We start from the raw sequence: 21,243 nt of genomic DNA, 5'->3' as shown, positions 1-21,243 counted from the left end.
GATGCCTAAGTTCATGCTGTGACTCATTTGTGCTGTGATTGGTTGAAATATCTTGAACCTTGTATCTGGTCACTATTCCCAGAAGTATTCCCAAATCCCAGTATTTGGTATTTTCTTCCCCCCACCTGCATCTTATTGCCTGATTTCCATCTTTCAAAAATGATATGTAACAAAACAGTTAATAGCTGCACAAACCTAAGTGATAGGAAGTTTGGCAAGATTCAGTTGAGCATCTAAAATGCAGCAAAGCTATTCTAACGTACTTTGCTTCTTTATTGAGACACCTCAGTGATTGTGTCTCACCTGCACCTGAAAATTCCATAAGGCATTGAACAATGTGAACATGGTTTTCTGATGATCTTCTGTGGGATATCTACTGCTGATATTGGCTGAAGAGAGTGAACCCTTCAAGGAAACATTTTTGAAATGGTGCTAAGTGGCTATTTCCATTTTTATTTGAATGCAAAATAAAGTATACCAGTAGTTATAAAACTCATTATATTTTAGGTGGTTAATTTTGTGTTGGATGGTTATCACTGTGCAAGCTAGGGTTTCATAACTGCGATTTCATGGGTCATAATACAACCAAATACAGATTACCTACAATATCTAAATTTAAATATCGATTACCTACAATATCTAAATTTAAATATCTGTTCTGTGAGAACAAATTTTCCATAACTGCAAATCCAGGAAGTTTAGGTATTTGTGGAAACTACCTATTATACTAAATTGCTTCAGCCAATATGACCTGCTTTTTTCTTCTGCCTGAACTACCAACACCCTAAATGAATTAATTCTGTTTCAATACAGAATGTTTTCTATAGTCCAAATGCATTTCTGGGGCAGGAAACAAGCCATTGATCAGGTTAAAATTTGTTGATGGAACTAATCGGTCATAAATGTTCATCCTTGTTCTTCGAGATCCTCCAAAGGTTGCTATTACTTCCAGGAATTCTTTACCTGTCTTCCAAGTCATGAATTCGTAATGCCTTTGTGTAGTGAAGGTGGAATGGGTAGTCCTTATCAATTTCATAAATGCTGCTTGGTTCATGATTCCAATTGGCCAGATGGACTTCTGTTTTGTAAAAAAAATGATGGTCAGAATTATGGAGGAATTTTCAGTGTTGGCTTTTTTCTTGAATGGGTTTGTTCAATAAATCCCCAGTCTGTTGATTTCTTTTGGATGGAACCTCAAATGGGAGTTTCCTTCAGATAGACACTTTGGTTGATGTGCTGCCTTTGACAGAGAACTTGTTGAACAATGGAAGATTGATTCTCCTTCCTTCTCCTGCCCCTCCAATCCCCCATGGATGACTAAAGGAAAGGGTGTTTGTTGAATAGGGTTTGAGTTGGATGGATTGGTAGGGCTAGTTTTATTAGAACTCTACTCTTGATTGCACTTTTGTAGCTTTGAGCAGAAATGAATTACTGATAATTTGTATATTTGAGAAAGTGGATTCACTGCTAGATTCCGGTTCATTTCCTTAAACAGTCCTTTCTGGTTGGTTGTGACGGGTGTGGGCTTGGGCAAGGAATGTACTGAGTGGTTGAGTTTCATTGAACTAGGGTATTTCCAGGAGTGTTTGGCTTCTAATAATAATGATGGCACTTGTTAAGCGCTTACTATGTGCCAAGCACTGTTCTGAGCACTGGCTTGCAACTCATCCCTTATTTTGGCAGCTAACTGGTTACCAGACTCGTTTTATTGATTTTCTGATGATCTCCCCAGTGGGTTAACCCCCCCTCCCCCAACAGTATTAGAAAAGCTCACACCTAGACTGTAAGCTCGTTGTGGGTGGGGGACGTGTCTGCTGATTCTGTTATAATGAGCTCTCCCAAGTACTTAGAACAGTGCTCTGCACCTAGGAAGCTCACCGTAAATACCACCGATGGATTTGTATCGAGAAAAAACGACTTGAGTTTTTGGTGGTAATAAAATGGAACCACCAGGGAGGCGCTCTTGAGTAGAAAAATTTGTTTTCCCCTATCAGGGGGTAGGAATGACCTTTTACATTTCCTTGAAAGCTTATTTTCAGGGGTTATAATTAAGGAAGAAATGGAGATATTTTGATGGAAGATGGATCGTTTTGCCTGGATTTAAAAATCAAGCTTACCCACCAGGGGTAAATTTTCAAGGTGAAATGTTAAATCCGTGGTTGAGTCCAAGGGCTCCCATTCTTTCAAAATGGCTTGTTAGAGCCACACTTCCTGTCCAGAGAGGAAGTAATTTTAGCTGGAGGACTGCAATATTCATCCGATTTTTAGACAAAAGGAGCAAATTACATTTCTCCTTGGCTGGGAAAGGGTGGCAGAAACAGATGGGGTTAAGATCCACCCACCCCTTTCACTCCCCCCCCCCCCCCCGTGGGGTGATCTGAAGAATCCAGGGGTCTGGGGTGGGGGGATGAGGGGGTCCTCAGGCTCCCTTTAGATGGAAGCCCTCTCTTTTTTTCTTTTTCTTTTTTTTTTTTTTTGGTAGAAATGAAGGGGTGGGTCTATGGTACATCACCTGAGTTGTGGGGTAAATGTAGAGAGTGTCAATCAAAGGCAGAGCTCTCAGAGCTGGGAAGGAGGCTCTAGATGGCGGCTGTGCCTTAGAGGGAGAGCGCTCAGCTCCCTGCCTTCTCCACACTTTCCGCAACTTTCCCCAACTTTGGGGCCGCCTCAGGGGGCCCCCGGCAGCCCCTGCCTCCTCTGGGGACCCGCTGGGGCAGATCCGACCCTTTTTCAGGGCGAAAAGCAGCTTTTAGGGGCTCTCTTTTCGTGCCTTGTTGGAAAGCAGAAGCCGTAGAGAGAGCCCAGGTCGTTGTTTTTTCCAGCTTAGAAGCCATGGCGCACCTCCATTTTTGTGCGCTCTCCTAATGAGCTTTTTTTTTTCCCTTCCTCCTCCCGGACCTTCTTCTTTTTTTTTTCTTTTTAAGGGGGGGTATTAGTTATCGCCGCTTTTGCATGAACAATCAGCACTTTGGGGATCGTTGGTATTTATTTTTTCGTGCTTTTTTTAATCAGACCACTTAGCATTGGGGGGGAAAAATAATTCGGGATCGAATGCTTTTTCCACTGTTAGATAGGACTCTCGCTTTGGACCGGCTGCATGGATCAGGTAGGTTCACCATCGGTTTTGTTGGTTTTAAGGATTTTTCGGCTGAAGTTGGTTTAATTTGCGATTCATTTGAGCGGCTATCCGATGACGCAATAAGATACAGAGATTGTTATTTGTATCGAGTGCTGTTACTTTGGGAAACTTTCCCCACCGAGGAGGATGCTCCCCCTTGGACGGCTTATCTTCGCTTTAAAACATACCTTACCGGGTTTTTTATTTTTTTACGACTTTTGGTGTGAGCTGTTGCATTGTTATAACTATCATTGCAGCGTCAGGACATTGTTCCTGATAATGAAACCGATGATAGAAGCTGGGACCTTACCTTTCTTTCAACTTTTGACAGTAAATACCTGGGCACAGGACTTCAAAGCAACACAGATCCCCCTCCCCCCATAATATTTAAGAATTAAAAGATGATGAGAAATAAAGACAAAAGCCAAGAAGAGGACGGTTCTGTCCACAGCAATGCTTCGAGGTATGAGCTATCAACTTTCTTCCCTTTTTCCTTTTTTTGGGAGGGGGAGGGGGGTAAATCTCAGCATACATTGTTTACCTTGACAGCCATGGATTTTTGTCTGCATTTCTTACCAAACATTTTGGTGATTGGAATTACTTTTTTTTTTTTAAGCGATGACCTTGAGGTTCCTAATATGCCACACCCTAATTTTTTTCGTAGCGATTTCTGAAAGTTGTGATGTGACTTAAAGGCCCATGTAGTAGGCAAAAGGTAATGTACCTTTATCTAGGGAAGGCTTTCCTGTGAAGCACAGTTTTTTCCGTCACTGAATTTCAGTTTTTAGGTTTTAGTGCTGCAGAAAAATGACCTTGTCGGTTTAGCCATTGCTGCATTGCACCATTTTACATACAAGGCAAATTTTTTCTTTGAAGAATCTAGGATGTCTAAACTTTAAGTGAGGGCCACAGAGGAGCCTGGTAGTAGTAAATTATAGTAAATAGGTACCGGAGAAAGTTATATGAATGAAAAAATGTTCATTTTAAAGCCAAAATCAAAATAGGTCTCAATCACGGAAGCACTTTAGTTTATATTTTTATTTGACCGGTCTATTCCTTGATACTATTGGCATTTTAGGAAATTTTTATGCTGTTTATCCAAGCTTTTCCTCTTGATTGTAGTTGATGTGTATATAAATTCAAACCTGGGATTATTCACAGGGATCTCGGAATGCTTCTGATTGCGGGCTTTGTTTTACGTGGTATTATTGCTTACGGTGTTTATTTACTTTTCTGCTTTAAAATTGGGGTGTTTATTTTCAGAGCGAGTTCCAAAATTTAGATTTTTTAAAAAGTAACAGGAATCCTTTTTTATTTGTAGGTGAAATATTTTATCCAAGTTGCCCACATTTTAAAAAGCAGTCAGTTTATACCAATAGTATTTTCGGTGTATTTTGCCACCTTTTGCAGTTTCAAATGTGCTATGATAACCTGTTTTGTTTCTCCACCATCGTTGGAGTGGCTTGTACTGAATAGATAATAAAGGATAACAAAATGTATTCTGTGTATTAACCTTTGTGAAATGTTTTGAAAAGTCTGAATGCAGTTCGTAACATGTATAGTGCTTACTGTAGAGGATTTTCAATTTTAATACTGTGTAACAGCAAAAAGTGGACAAGATTATTTTGGAATTTCCTTTCCCCTCCCCCCAACTTTTCAAATTTGCTTTCCGTCCTTTTTGGAAATATGTTAATACATCTAATACCATTACAATGTTAGGCAAGTGTATCTCATAGTGTGCATTGTATCTTGGCCAGTTCTTTGCAAACATTAAATTTATGCCCAAACTAAATAGGCTTTGTATTTTTTAAATATACTGGGGTAAAACTTTCAACAGTTACGTTTTTATTTTTAATGTACCTTAGTTTTCAAAGCCTAACTGGATCATCATACAAGCTGGATCCTTAGCTTTTGAAAGTAAGCGTTCAGGTTTTTAAAATGACACAGGACTGAAAAGAGAACCACTGAAAATCTTGAATTAAGATTTGGGGGGGTGGGGGCGGTGGTGCTTGAGGGGAAACCAAGAGGGATAGGGAACACTGACAAATAGGAAAGGGAGGATTTGCTATCTAGTTAAATTGACAAATCAGAGGTGGGATCATAGACTCAGCACTTTTAATTCTTATTCCCAGGGGTGTAAGATTTGCATAGATTCACATGGGTGTTTTGCTTTCATGTATCAAAGATCATGTGTTTATATAATTCTTAAAGCTGTTTCACCTTGGAGCTGCAAATAAAAAGAAAAGCACAACATTATGTTTACTTTTTTTTTGCCCTTAACTGGAAAAATATTTGAAGCTGTTAAAGTGCACTTCCCCACTGGCAGGGTGGGAACAACTGAGGAAAAAAAACCACATTTGTACATTTGATTCGATCAGTATCAAACTGAAATGAACTTGGGACTGCTGAATGTCATAAATTATTTTTTTTTGAGAACCTCAGTTCAAAAGGTGAACACATGACATAAAAATGACCTTCATGTGCTAGTGTTATCCTGAAAAATTACATGCATACCAAGTCCACAATCACAACTACACAACCTTCAATGGTGGAGCCATCTCCAAAGCGCGTCAGTAATGTGTTGATAATGTGATTGTGTAATATGACTTCCTGTATCACAGACAGGGAGCTAAAAGAGAGTAAATGAGGTGGAGGTAACAAAATAGAAAGTTCTGAACTCCTGGCAGCACTCCACCCCGCCCCACCCCCACTTCTCCCTCTCGACTTTTTATGGAACTGTAGGTATTGTGCTTTGGGCCTTTGAGGTCTCATGCTTGGAGAATGTTACTTAAATTGTTCGGCTTAAGCTCAAGAAAAGCAAGAAATAATATTTAGAATGCAGAGTCCTCTGAGAACTAACTAGGAAGAAAAAACATTTTGAATTTCAAAGTGACTTTGAGGTAACTGTAAGCTCCTTGTGAGCAGGGAACCTGTCTGCTAAATCTGTTGTGTTGTACTCTCCCAAGCCCTTAGTACAGTACCTGCGCAGAGAAAGAGCTTGGTAAATACCATCGACTGATTGATGGAACCATTGTGTCACATGTTCAGCAGAACCTTGGATCTTTACATAGCATCCCTTTGGAATTAGGGAACTCAGTATAGATGCCTGAGCAAATGTTTGGTAGTCGCACTGAATTTTGGTAAGAATGCCATTTGATTCCAACTTGGCTTTAAGGCTTTCCAGCCATTTTGTATTTGGTAGCAAATTTGTGGCAGACACTTGTGGAAGTTACTTTGATTTCAGAAGTGCACTCTTACCATTTTTTCACTGCAATTACGATTTCACTCTATACGATGTTTTAGTATCCAATTCTGATTTGTAAATGGGTGTATAAATACTTCTTTTGAAGTGCAGGTTAAAATGCTGCACCTATTTTGGCCATATGGGACTGCATTTTTAAGAATGGTATTGCATTTGGATGTAGCTCCCGAGTTTTTAAATAAAAACCTACCTCTTGGCGCAGTAAGGTTCTACCTAAATGATTTGAGATACTTTTGCTCAGTTTACAATGACACGGACTGATACGTGGAAGAAGGGAGTAGGTTTGGAAAGTAGGCATTTCTCAGGGGTATTTGGTAGTGTTGGGACTGGTCTTCATTTTAAAGTATCGTTTGTTAGTCCTCTAATATGAAAATGGTTTGTATTTGCTTCAGACCCTCCTTCCTGTTGAGAGTACCCTTTAGGTGGAAAGTTGCTTTTCATAAAGAAGCTAATGTTTAACAGTTGCCAGAGGCTGTGGCTTCAGGGATTGCATAATGCAGCAGAATGTGGAATAAGACATGCAGTTTGTGGCAGCCATTTTATGTAGTTTCTTAGAAAATACAATTTTTCGATGAGGGGTGCGCTTTGAACCCTCCTCTCGACGCATAGGTGTGCAGAGGGAGCCATAGAAGCCAAGTAAAAGGAAAAGAATCTGCTCTGGATTCAGAGCAGAAAAAAATATAAAGACTCGTGGCATCTTGGTGCAGGTCCATTTCAGTCACAAAATGGCTGTTCTTTTGTGCCGCATAGCTGACAGACATACTGCATTGCACTGTGTACTCTAAAAACAGCAGGAAGTTGCTGGTGGGGAGTTCAAAGGCCGTCTTGTGTGTGCTGTGGAATCTGATTGGCTGTGAGCTCACTTGGTAACAGGAGGGTCAACGGTGGAGGCTCTGTAAGAGGAGCAGCAGCGGAGCCCTGCTTCCCAGTCGTGTCAGCGTTAGCTCGCTGCCTGTCAAAGGCTCTCCCTCTCCTGGCACTACAGCTACGGCTCGCTGGCTCGCCCAGCCAGCTGGGAGAACAGTACTTGAGAGGACGGTCTGCCTTCCGGGATGGAAGAAGAAGCTGACAGACGGACCGGCGATTTTAGTTGAACTTGTACGCTGCTGCCATTTACCTTGGGAGGAACAGATAGTAACAAGAGATTGAGGTTTTTGGGAAAATCTCTTGAATTTCATCCTGTGGATTCCTCCTGCTTAAGTGACCAACCTCGTCTGGGGGGAGGAAGCGATAGTTTTCGCTCTTTCAACCTTGAATCGCAGGTTAATTTTTGCAATCCTAAATAATGTTATGGACATGATTTGAGGATTGGATTCTCTTTACCCGCAGTTTACTCCAAAAATTAAAAGCAATAGGATGTTCTCTATCAGTTCTCATTATTCACGGATGTCAGATGTGCTTTTCAAGTGCTGATTCCCCAAAGGGAAGCTCATTAAACTCTGTTATTTTGTTCCTTCCCCTCAAATTCCAAGAAAAGAAATGGGGAATGGAAAGATTAAGTAATTTGCCTAATATCAAAAAGCACATCAGTGATGCAAGTAAAAGAATGCACGTTGGTTGGCTCGCCGATGCTGACTTGTATAATTCAAAATCCATCACATCTGCAAAAAATCAAGACATAAAGCTGCTGAATAGTAGATGTTGAAGTATTACTAGTTCACAGTATAAAGGAATTCTGAAGGGTATTGTGTGTGACATCCCCCTTTCCTTCACAACCCTCCCCCCCCCCCACACACACACCATGCTGAACAGTTACTGTGTCTGCTCTGATGGTTTTATACCCCAGAGTTTAGCAGAGTGTTTGTCACACAGTGCTTAACAGCACTAGTACTATTATTATTATTATTATTGAGTTTTACTGTACAGTATTTTGAAATGAGGTAGATCTCAGGACAGAGTTTAAACATGCTGTTGTATTCCAGGTAATGCTGGCAACACCCGGGAAAACTTCTGGTTGATCTTCTGCTAACTTAATTGGCCACTGCATTTGGAGCAATAAATAAAGCTTGAAGACATTACTGCAAATTTTATTACAGCTTTTGTCACTATAAAGGGGAAAATATAGAGAGGGTTCTTAGGTTTTACAGTTAGGTCTTCACTTTTGTTTGTCCTGTACTGGAGCTGGGTTTTTTTTTTAAACACATCCAAAGGTATAAGTAATTAGCCTCAGTTAATGTGAACTGATTGTATTCTAATAATAATATTTTTCGTTTTCAGTAAACTGAGTGAAGTAGAAATTGCTTCATTTATGAAGTGAGCTTTTTGAAAAAGAAAGCCTTACTTTGGACTTACTCTTTAAGGAGCACCAACTACTGGCAATTTTAAGTGTAGCAAAATGATAATGTTGGGAAAGAATTCCAGACTGCAGGCATTTGCTAGCAAATGTTTATAGAGAAAGTACAGCCACTATAAACCAGTATTATTCATGTAATATGTTTTGATCCCTGAATAGTAGGACCACCTACTGAGTTCAAGAGAGAGTTCCAGGTTGTTTGCATTTTGTCTTTTAAAGTCAAGTCAGCAGAAGTGGAATCCAGTCCTTGCCGTTTTAACTGCGTAGATTTATCGAAATGAACCTGTACACTGGAAGTTCAGGGATTTGAGTTCAAACAATTTTCTCTAGTTGTTTCTTTGCTACGTGGCCTAAAGGAAGTAACTTAAAAGGAAGTAAGAAACCTATGCCCAGAGTACCGCTCAGTTTATTTCTTACACCAATACAATCGAGAGCCTAAAAGGAAACACATTGTCGAGCTCTTTGGATAAAAGCAGAAACAGTACTTGCTGATTTTTGCTAATGTGCTAAGTGGAATCCACATTCTCATTAAGTTTTGCACATTATCGGAGTAGGAATTCCCGTGTTCTGTATCACTTTGAGTAAAACGGAATTCCCCTATATGACTAGTTAGCTTACGGATATCTGCTGTGATGCTGCTCTGTGTGCTAGGGAGCCTTTTCTGCATTTGTTGCTTATTGAGTATTTTTCCCTATGAAGGAGATGCATAAATAGAAAAGACTGGTTTGCCCTTCAGATATTCTGTTCTTCCCTTTGCCTGCTGTTTAGTGCCTACAATTGCTGCTTTCCAGTTATACCCTAGAGGAATTGTTGACCTGTTGCAAGGGGCAATCATAATCACGGGGGCTCTGCAATGGCCTTCCTCCCCCAACTTTTACAATTTTGGAATGGATGTCCAGGATTATGCCATGAGGCTGAACATGGTGCTGAGATGTAGCCTTTTTTAACTGTCATTACTCTGAATTTCCTGGTTACTCTGAGTAGTTCAGAGAAGCTAGAACAAACTTATTTGGAGAGTTTTCTGAATAGCTCTAATAGTAGAAGTACTTCGTTTTATTGGAAGAATACAGTATAGTGGTGTGAAGTCTCCAGTTGAACAACAGGTGAGCATCGGTCAGGCGGAGATGCGAGCTGAGAACCTGTATGCAAAGGAGTTGATCATAGTACCGGCGGTATGTGGAGTGCCCTGCATTCATAGTGGATACAGCAGGGGAGTAGCCAGGCAGAGGTCGGTAGCACATGGCTACCGGATTTACGTACAAAACCCATTTGCGGACCAAGTGATGTGCTGCGTTGAAGAGCCGTAGAAGACTGTGTGCCAGTCGGGCTCCATCGGTGCCGCAGTAGCCCTCACCACCTGGGGCAGCCAGCTTGGTTTCCACACTGCCACCAAGACACTGAAGGTGATTGTTGGGTCAGAATCTCTTGGCCCCAGCGGGCACTCTTCCACTTCAAGAACTACTGTTGCTGTTGAGCCGTGGACCAGAGTTTAGTGAGGGGAGGGAGAGTAACATTTACGGAATGCCATATAATAATAATAATGATGGCATTTATTAAGTGCTTACTATGTGCAAAGCACTGTTCTAAGCGCTGGGGAGGTGACAAGGTGATGAGGTTGTCCCATGGGGGGCTCACAATCTTCATCCCCATTTTACAGATGAGGGAACTGAGGCACAGAAGTTGTGACATGCCCAAAGTCATACAGCTGACAGTTGGTGGAGCCAGCATTTGAACCCATGACCTCTGACCCCAAAACCTGTGCTCTTTCCACTGAGCCACACTGCTTCTCAATAACCTCCCCCTCCCCATCCCCCCGACTTACCTCCTTCCCCTCCCTACAGCACCTGTAAATATGTATGTATTTGCATAATGTTTGTACATATTTATTACTCTGTACATATTTATTCTATTTATTTTATTTTGTTAATATGTTTTGTTTTGTTCTCTGTCTCCCCCCTTCTAGACTGTGAGCCCGCTGTTGGGTAGGGACCGTCTCTATATGTTGCCATCTTGTACTTCCCAAGCGCTTAGTACAGTGCTCTGCACACAGTAAGCGCTCAATAAATGCGATTGAATGAATGAATGAACCCGCTGTTGGGTAGGGACTGTCTCTACATGTTGCCAACTTGTACTTCCCAAGCACTTAGTACAGTGCTCTGCACACAGTAAGCGCTCAATAAATACGATTGAATGAATGAATTATGAGGGAGCTGGAGGCAGAGTGCAAAACTAGGTAATGGGGAGGGAAGTGTGTAATTCTCTCCTTCCTCTGTGCCGAACAGCTGGCTATCAGATGACCACTAGTGATTAGGGGAAGGGTCCTGGCCTGGGTATTTGGTACTTTTTTGGCAGGTGGCATTTTATTGCAGGCATTGGTTGCCTTGCAATTATTGCCACATCCAACTGAAAAAATCTTAACAAAAATTTATTGCCTTATATAAAAGTTAATCTTAAAATTCCAAGTGAAAGCAAACAGGTGTTTTATCTGAACCCATGGGAATTAAGAGATTGCTTATTTTAAAAAATGTGTGGTTAGGTAATACATAAATTTAACAAAGCATACTTCCTGGTCCAACTGCAGATGCATTTAATAATAATAATGATGGCATTTGTTAAGCGCTTACTATGTGCAAAGCACTGGTCTAAGCACTGGGGAGGGTACAAGGTGATTAGGTTGTCCCATGTGGGGCTCACAGTCTTAATCCCCATTTTACAGATGAGGTCACTGAGGCCCAGAGAAGTTAAGTGACTTGCCCAAAGTCACACAGCTTATAATTGGCAGAGCTGGGATTTGAACCCATGACCTCTGACTCCAAAGCCCAGGCTCTTTCCATGGAGCCATGCATGCATTTAAACTCTGAGGTACCCCACCTTTCTGTTTTTAATGGCATTTTTATGCCCCTATGCTAAGTGATGGGGTAGAAACAAGGTCATTACAGTTGTTTTAAGGGCTAACTGTCTGCCAAACACTATCAATCAATCAATCAATCGTATTTATTGAGCGCTTACTGTGTGCAGAGCACTGCACTAAGCGCTTGGGAAGTACAAGTTGGCAACATATACAGTCCCTACCCAGCAGTGGGCTCACAGTCTAGAAGGGGGAGACAGAGAACAAAACCAAACATACTAACAAAATAAAATAAATAGAATAGATATGTACAAGTAAAATAAATAAATAAGCAGAGTAATAAATATGTACAAATGTATATACATATATACAGGTGCTGTGGGGAAGGGAAGGAGGTAAGATGGGGGCATGGAGAGGGGGACGAGGGGGAGAGGAAGGAAGGAGCTCAGTCTGGGAAGGCCTCCTGGAGGAGGTGAGCTCTCAGTAGGGCCTTGAAGGGAGGTAGAGCGCTAGCTTGGCGGATGGGCAGAGGGAGGGCATTCCTGGCCCCGGGGATGACGTGGGCCGGGGGTCGATGGCAGGACAGGCGAGAACGAGGCACAGTGAGGAGATTAGTGGCAGAGGAGCGGAGGGTGTGGGGTGGGCTGTGGAAGGAGAGAAGGGAGATGAGGTAGCAGGGGGCGAGGTGATGGAGAGCCTTGAAGCCGAGGGTGAGGAGTTTCTGCCTGATGCGCAGATTGATTGGTAGCCACTGGAGATTTTTGAGGAGGGGAATAACATGCCCAGAGCGTTTCTGGACAAAGACAATCTGGGCAGCAGCATGAAGTATGGATTGAAGAGGGGAGAGACACGAGGATGGGAGATCAGAGAGAAGGCTGATGCAGTAGTCCAGACGGGATAGGATGAGAGCTTGAACGAGCAGGGTAGCAATTTGGATGGAGAGGAAAGGGCGGATCTTGGCAATGTTGCAGAGCTGAGACCGGCAGGTTTTGGTGACGGCTTGGATGTGAGGGGTGAATGAGAGAGCGGAGTCAAGGATGATACCAAGTTTGCGGGCTTGTGAGACGGGAAGGATGGTAGTGCCGTCAACAGTGATGTTAAGGGCTGGTGTAGATATAATCAAATACAGTCCCTGACCCTCATGGGGCTCCCAGGCTAAGAAGTAGCAACAGCACATTTTCTATTCCCATTTTAAGATTGAGGAAACTGAAGCCCAGAAATTCAGTGACTTGTCCAGGGTAACACGGCAGGCAAGTGGTGAAACAGGCATTAGAACCCAGTTCTCCTGACTCCCAGCCCTGTGTTTTTTCCATTAACAAACTGTTTCTGAGGTGAGACAGTCCCTGCCCCACATGAAGCTCATGATCTATTTTATCCATGTTTTACAGATGAGAACACTGAAATCCAGAGAGGCTATGTCACCTGCCCAAGTTGCACAGTATGCCAGTGACAGAGCCCAGATCTCCACTCTCAGCCCCACAGCACTTCTGTGCACATCTTAGAATTATATATTATGAATAGTTAATATTAATGTCTGTCTCCCCGTCAAGACCATAGGCCCATTGTGGGCAGGGAACATGTCTCCTAATTCTGTTGTATTGTACTCTCCCAAGCACTTAGTACAGTACTCCACACATAGTAAGTACTCAGTAAATCCCATTGCTTGATTGATGGAGTGATTAGTCCTGAACTCTTTCCCTTAGGCCATCCTGCCTTCCTGATTTTCCAACTCATATACTAATCTGAGAGGAATAGTGATTGTCTCTTGGATCTAATAATAATAATAATGATTGTGGTATTGGTATTGTGCCAGGCACTGTACAAAGTCCTGGGGTAGATACAAGGTAATTGGATAATCAAGGCTGCATCTGGATGAGAAGCAATGTATTCTAATGGAAAGAGCACTGGCCTTGGAGTCAGAAGGACCTGGGTTCTAATCCCAGCTCTGCCATTTATTTGCTGTATGACCTTGGGGAAGTCACTTAACTTCTCTGTGCTTGTTACCTCATCTGTAAAATGGGGATTAAGACTGAGAGCCCCATGTGGACATGAACTTTGTCCAGCCTGATTTGCTTGTATTTACCCTAGTGTTTAAAACCGTGCCTGGCACCTAACAGATACCATAAAAAAAAGGTTTTTAACCATAGTGCTTATATTTATTCAAGTTTCATTGGTCCATTAAATCAGTTAGTCAATCAGTATTATTTATTGAGGACTTACTGTATGCAGGGCACTGTACTAGTATATAAATATAAGTTGCTCACAAGGAACTTATGCACTGGAAGGCACTAAATGGGTACTAATTTCAGATTAGATGCCTAAAATTCTTGGAACCTCCTTGAAAGAGAACCTGCAATAGCATAATGCAGAATCAGAATCAATCAGACAATTTTATTCATTGGGTGCTTACTGTGTGCAGGCATCAGACAATTTTATTTGAGTGCTTACTGTGTACAGACCTCTGTATGAAGCGCTTGGGAGAATACAGTATAACAGAGTTGGCAGATGCGTTTCCTGCCCACAACGAGCTTGCAGTTTTGAGGGGGAGAAAGACATTAATTTAAATAAATTACAGATATATACATAAGTGACATGGGGCTGAGGGAGTGTGAATAAAAGGTGCAAATTCAAGTGCAAGGGAGACACAGAAGTGGGAGGGTGGGGGGGGGGGAGAGAGGAAATAAAGGGCTTCATTGGGGAAGGCCTCCTTACTTTTTTGTGGTATTAAGCAATCGCTTTGTGCCAGGCACAAGTCCCTGGGGTGCTAATCAGATTAGATGCAGTCCATGTACCACATGGGCCTGAGTCTTAATCCCCATTTTACAGATGAGGTAACTGAAGTGCAGAGAATAGCCCATGTTCTATCCACTAGGTCATGTTGTTTCTCATCTTCTGGACGAGATGTTCCCTTAATAAGGCTTTGAAGGTGGGGAGAGTGATCAACTGTCAGATATCAGGAAGGAGTTTATTCCAGGACAGAGGCAGGATGTGAGCAAGAGGTCGGTGGTGAGATAGACGAAGAGTGAGGTACAGTGGGCAGGTTGGCATTAGAGAAGTGAAGTGTCCAGCTTGGGTTTTAGTAGGAAAGCAGAGAAGTAAGATAGAAGGGGGCATGCTGATTGAGAGCTTATAAATCAGTGATGAGGAGTTTGATGCGGAGGTTTCTGGGCAGTCGCTGGAGGTTCTTGAGTGGGGAAATACGGACAACGTTTTTGTAGAAAAATGATTCAGACAGCAGAGTGAAGTATGGATTGGAATGGCGAAAGATAGGCAGGGAGGTCAGCAACGAGGCTGATACATTGGTCAAGGCAGGATAGGGTGTGATTGCATTAACATGGTAGAAGTTAGGATGGAGAGGAAAGATGGATTATAGCGATGTTGTGGATGTTGAACCATCAGGATATGTGGATTGAGTGAGAGAGATGAGTTGAGGGTAATGCCAAGGTTATGGGCTTGTAAGACAGAGAGTGTGGCTGTGCTGTCTACATGCATGAGAAAGTCGGTGGGGAAGGCAGGGTTTGGGTGGGAAGATGAAAAATTGTGCTTTGGACATGTTAAAGTTGGAGTTGATGGGAAGGCATGGAAGTACCTAAAGCTCAACATGTCGAAGACTGAACTCCTTGTCTTCCTTCCCAAACCTTGCCCTCTCCCTGGCTTCCCCATCTCTGTTGACGGCACTACCATCCTTCCCGTCTCACAAGCCCGCAACCTTGGTGTCATCCTCGACTCCGCTCTCTCATTCACCCCTCACATCCAAGCCATCACCAAAACCTGCCGGTCTCAGCTCCGCAACATTGCCAAGATCTGCCCTTTCCTCTCCATCCATACCACTACCCTGCTCATTCAAGCTCTCATCCTATCCCGTCTGGACTACTGCATCAGCCTTCTCTCTGATCTCCCATCCTCGTGTCTCTCCCCACTTCAATCCATACTTCATGCTGCTGCCCGGATTATCTTTGTCCAGAAACGCTCTGGACATGTTACTCCCCTCCTCAAAAATCTCCAGTGGCTACCGATCAATCTGCGCATCAGGCAGAAACTCCTCACCCTGGGCTTCAAGGCTCTCCATCACCTCGCCCCCTCCTACCTCACCTCCCTTCTCTCCTTCTACTGCCCAGCCCGCACCCTCCGCTCCTCCACCGCTAATCTCCTCACTGTACCTCGTTCTCGCCTGTCCCGCCATCGACCCCCGGCCCACGTCATCCTCCGGGCCTGGAATGCCCTCCCTCTGCCCATCCGCCAAGCTAGCTCTCTTCCTCCCTTCAAGGCCCTACTGAGAGCTCACGTCCTCCAGGAGGCCTTCCCAGACTGAGCCCCTTCCTTCCTCTCCCCCTCGTCCCCCTCTCCATCCCCCCATCTTACCTCCTTCCCTTCCCCACAGCACCTGTATATATGTATATATGTTTGTACATATTTATTACTCTATTTATTTTATTTGTACATATCTATTCTATTTATTTTATTTTGTTAGTATGTTTGGTTTTGTCTCCCCCTTTTAGACTGTGAGCCCACTGTTGGGTAGGGACTGTCTCCATATGTTGCCCATTTGTACTTCCCAAGCGCTTAGTACAGTGCTCTGCACACAGTAAGCGCTCAATAAATACGATTGATGATGTAGTGATGTCCTGAAGGCAGGAGGAAATGTGAGACTGCAGAGGAAATAAGAGGTCAGGGTTGGAGATACAGATTTGGGAATCATTGCTTGGAGATGGTAGGTGAAGCCTAGGAGAAAACAAGTTCTCCAAGTCTACTCAATGCTCGTTATGGAAGTTTACATATTAACTTTATCAAAAAATCATATTTACAGGGGTTTTGTTACCCTATATCTCTTGGCTCTGAGTGTTTTTGGTTTGAGCCTAGTATAGTGTATAGTAGGTGAATCTGTGTCATTCAGGCCATGCACTTCCTTCTTTGAATATACTAACCAGTGTAATGTATTCTTAGATAGCACTTCTGTTTTTATTGGTACAGTGGATCTAATTGTAAATGCTTCAGAGGCTTGTTAGAGCTTGAAGCATTTCCCACATACCCAGTTATTAGAATGACTTTTGGATGAATGTAGAAGTTACGAGACTATATGTATGTCATTTTAAGTAGGACAGTAATATGCAAAAAGCAGAATGATATAATGAAATTTCTGATGTAAAATTGGAGTTTGGTGTTTTCCCTCAGTTGGATGCGAAGCCATTAAGCTTTTAACAAGCATTTCTAATGAAAGGAGAGTTCAAAACATTGCTGGAATATGTCTTCCAGGTGGGAAGACAGTTAACTTTGGATAGCAGCGGTGGGAGGAACTCCATCTGTTCATGGGGGAGGCAGAGAGAGTGGGAGTGTTTTGGTACCATCAACCTCTTCTTCCCTTGCTTTCTAAATCTGTGGGTAAGGGAGGAGGTCGCTCTGAAGTGATGAGCAGAATTGGAGCACGGTAGGTGAAACTTGCCCTAGGTTTAAAAATTATTAGTAAAATGATTCACAAAGACTAACTCAGAAGTGGGGACCCATAGGGAAAATAGAGATTGCATTCTTAAAGTTAAAGATTTCTCCTATTTAATTGAGTTCAGGAAAAAAAAATACAACCTGGTGTCTGGGTATCCTGATTGAGATGATAGTGAATAAATCATTAATGTAAAGTAGTTCATGTGTTTTTTAAATTTTCCCAATGGGTCTAGACTTGTGGGACACACTTGTACAAAAGAAGTTTCAGACACTTTATGGGTATCAGTCTTAGCACTTAGTTTACTAAGGAATGCAGGCATGGAAAGTGGCACATCTTGGGTATTCACCATCACTGTGTATATAAAACACATTAGGCACTCAATGAATGTGGCTTTTGCTCATGTCACAAAAAAAATCACTTATTATATATTCTCCCAACCAGAGAGGATAGTTAAGAGATTTTTGCAAAGTAGATCCCGTTTTCTAGGACTCGTACTTTCTACCAGAATGTGTAAAGTCAAATTTAATGTTTATGGAAGCTACATTTGTATTTTTTTGGTGGTATTTGAGCATTTACTATGTGTCAGGCACTGTACTAAGTGCTAGGGTAGATACAAACTAATCAGGTTGGACACAGTCCATGTCCCACATGGGGCTCCCAGTCTTAAATCCCCACTTTACAGATGAGGTATCTGAGGCACAGAAAAGTTAAGTGATTTGCTCAGGGTCACACAGCAGATAAGTGGCGAAGCTGGGAGTAGAGTCCAGATTCTCTGGCTCCCAAGCTCCTGCTCTATCCATTAGGCCACACTGCTTCTTGTCTTTTTGTTGAATGTCCAAGTCATTCGTTCTCTTGCAACTCTGAACCCTGTGTTTATGAACCTTATAAGTTCCTCTTGCTAGCCAGTCTTTAAAGTAAAAGCCAGTTCATTCAATTGTATTTGTGATTAGTGTGTGCAAAATACTGTACACAGTGCTTGGGAGAGTATAGTATAACATCAGACACATCAGCCCACAAGGAGCTCACAGTCTAGAGGGGGAGACAGACATTAATACAGATAAATAGATAAATTCCAGATATTTACAGATATATTCATATGTGCCATGGGAAAGGGAGGGAGGGTGAATGAGGGGGCAAGTATGAGTGACACAGAAAAGAGTTGGAGGATAGGAGAGGAGGGTTTAGTCAGAGAAGATTTACTGGAGGAGATATGCCTTCAAGAAGGCTTTGAAGTTGGGGAGAGCAATTTTCTGTCTGAGGAGGAAGGGTGTTCCAGGCCATAGGTAGGATGTGGGCAAGAGGTCAGCAGCGAGATAAATGAGATCGAGGTACAGTGAGTGAGAATGTTAGCACCAGAGGAATGAAGTGTGTGGGTTGGGTTGTGGTAGGAGAGCAACGAGGTGAGGTAGGAGAGGGCAAGGTGATTAAATGCTTTAAAGCCAATGGTGAGGAATTTTTGTTTCATGCGGAGATGGATGGGCAACCACTGGGGTGTTCCTTGAGGAGTGGTGAAACATGGTCTGAACGTTTTTGAAGGAAAGTAATTCAGGCAGCAGAATGGAGTATGGACTGAAGTGGAAAGAGACAGGAGGCAGGGAAGTCAGCGAGGAGGCTGATTCAGTAATCAAGGCGGGTTAGAATAGGTGCTGGCATTAATGTGGTATCAGTTTGGAGAGGAAGGGGTAGCATGGCTTAGTGGAAAGAGCGTCAGGTTGTGGGTTCTAATACTGGCTCTAACATTTGTCTGCTGTGTGACCCTGGGCAAGCCACTTAACTTCTCTGTTAGCTCATCTGTAAAATAATAATAATAATAATGATGGCATTTGTTAAGCGCTTACTATGTGCAAAGCACTGTTCTAAGCCCTGCAGGGGATACAGGTGATCAACTAGTCCCACGTAGGGCTCACAGTCTTAATCCCCATTTTACAGATGAGGTAACAGGCTCAGAGAAGCTGTGACTTGCCCAAGGTCACACAGCAGACATGTGGCGGAGCCACAAAGACTAAGACTCAGAGCCCCACGTGGGACAGCCTGATTACCTTGTATTTACCCCAGCGCTTAGAACAGTGCTTGACACATAGTAAGCCCTTAACAAATACCATAATTATTATTGTTGTTTTGGTAGAAATTGCAATATAATTCCATATTACTAGTACTAAAACAGTAGTTTTGAAAAAAGGTTTGCTGGGATCACCACAAAAATGTTTTGACCCTCCCTGAACTTAAAACCAGGCTACTGCAGCTGCACCTGCTGTTAAGTGTTTGTAAATGGAAGGGCTTGAAAGTCACTAGAATTTGTGAAAGAGCAAAGCATCTCTAATATAAGTAGGAAGAGAAGAGAACCCTCTAGACTTTGGCTGTTTGTGGGCAGGAACTTTGTCTACCAACTCTGTTTTATTGTAGCCTCCTAAGTGCCTATTACAGTGATCTGCACAGAGTAAGTGCTCAATAAATATGACTGATTTATCGACCTCTGTGAAGAATGCTTTTTGAGGAGGTGGGAAGGGAGCAGGTAAGTCAAGAGAAGCAGTGTGGCCTAGTGGATAGAGCACCAGCCTGGGAGCCACAAGGATTTGCTTTTTAATCCTGGCTCTGCCACTTGTTTGCTGTATGACCCTGCCACTTGTTTGGGCAAGGCACTTAACTTTTCTGTGCCTCAATTATCTCATCTGTAAAATGGAGATTGACTGTGAGCCTCATGTGGGAAATGGACTGTGTCCAACCTGATTATTTTGTGTCTACCCCAGTGCTTAATAGTGTGTCTGATACATAGTAAGCGCACAGCAAATACGATGGGTATTTTTAGTGGTATTTAAGTGCTTATCGTTTGCAGGGCCCTGTACTAAGTGCTTGGGAGAGTACTATACAGCAGAGGTGGCTAAGATTTAGGGGAAAGGGTGTATCATAAAGATGAGACATTTTTTCTAGTACCCGTCTAACTGATAAGAAATTAGAGGCCCTATAGCTGGATGGGCAGTTGCAAAACGTAGACCATGCCATGACCACGGGCCTGGGAGTCAGAAGTTTGTGTGTTCTAATTCCAGCTCCACCACTTGTCTGTGTGGCCTTGGGCAAGTCACTTCACTTCTCTGGGCCTCAGTTACTTAATCTGTAAAATGGGGATTAAGATTGTGAGCCCTGTGAGGGACAGGGACTGTATCCCACCCGGTTTCCTCGTATCCACCCCAGTGCTTAGTTCAGTGTCTGGCACATTGTAAGCGCTTAAAAAATACTATTATTATTATTATTATCCCTGCCCTCTCCCGCCTGGAAGGAGGAGGTGGTCTCCCAGGTGTGGAAGCGGTGAGGGTTTGTAAGCAGCTGGGATCGAACTGGACTGGGAGATGGGCTCGAACAGGTAACGGCTCCACGGGGAGCATATAACCAGGCGACAGGATCAATCGGGACAGTTTCATTGCTGTCTCAAACCCCACGGGGACTGGAAGGAATCAGGGACTTTTGTTTTTGTGGTTGATGGCCACATTTGAGAACCATAGCTTTTTTTTGTGTGTGTGTGTCCTACTCTGTGCTAAGTACTGTACTAAGCGCTGAGGTAGATACAAGCTAATCAGGTTGGACACAATCCCTATCCCATATGGGGTCACAATCGTAATCACCATGTGACAGATAAGGAAACAAGCACACATAGATGAAGTGACCTGCCCAAAGTCACACAGCCCACAAGTGGCGATGCTGGGATTAAAACCCAGTTTCTCCCAGGTCCATGCTGTATCCATTAGGTCACTGCTTCTATAGATAGCCTGTTCTTTAGGGGCTCAGAGCTGGCCTTAAACTATGCATGGTTAAGAGAGCTCTTACTGGTCCTAGATGTTTATGAAGCGAAGTAAATGGGTGGAAAAGTGGATGACCCTGCCCTCCCACCCCTCTTGGGCTTGTTGAAGTCCACTATCAAAGGTGCCTTGGCTAGGGAACTTCTGGAGACCACATTAGGACGCCTAGAAAAGCTCAGTTTTCTTACTTCCTGGGTTTCTAGAGCAATTGCTGGAGTCTGCCCAAAAAGCAAATCCTAAGGCTTTGATTCCAATTTATGGGGAAGCCTGTTAGCACTGGCCCTATTTAGGGCCCAAGGACCTTTTGCGGCAGATTGGAGTGAGAAATAACTTGAATTCCTTGTAAGGCGACTTTGAAATAATGCGATCAAAGGATAGGAAGAGGCCTCGGGGGAATGTTGTCCCACTTGTCCTCAGGCATGCATCAGTCGCTTCTTAAACAAATGATTGCCCTATTGTTAAAGATCTCCGGAGAAGGAGATTTCATAGTCTCC

At 43.0% G+C, this 21,243-nt stretch overlaps 1 protein-coding gene across 5 annotated transcripts in view; it reads left to right on the top strand.

The window, feature by feature from the left end:
- Nucleotides 1–2,547: 2,547 nt before the first annotated feature.
- Nucleotides 2,548–21,243, top strand: part of CHD2 (chromodomain helicase DNA binding protein 2) — a 108,135-nt gene continuing 89,439 nt past the window's right edge. For 3 of the 5 annotated variants that reach the window (XM_038746243.1, XM_038746241.1, XM_038746240.1), the window contains exons 1-2: nt 2,551–3,106; nt 3,450–3,581. In XM_038746243.1, coding sequence (XP_038602171.1) covers nt 3,520–3,581 — 62 coding nt within the window. In that variant the 5' untranslated portion in view covers nt 2,551–3,106; nt 3,450–3,519. Of the gene's footprint in view, nt 3,107–3,449; nt 3,582–21,243 lie in introns of all 5 variants that reach the window. The other 2 variants (XM_038746244.1, XM_038746242.1) reach the window with 2 other exon arrangements.

Source organism: Tachyglossus aculeatus, chromosome 5, assembly GCF_015852505.1.
Source record: "Tachyglossus aculeatus isolate mTacAcu1 chromosome 5, mTacAcu1.pri, whole genome shotgun sequence".
In the NCBI taxonomy this organism is placed as follows: domain Eukaryota; kingdom Metazoa; phylum Chordata; class Mammalia; order Monotremata; family Tachyglossidae; genus Tachyglossus; species Tachyglossus aculeatus.
The sequence above is the reverse complement of the archived record's forward strand: the minus strand, read 5'-3'. Positions and strand labels throughout refer to the sequence as shown.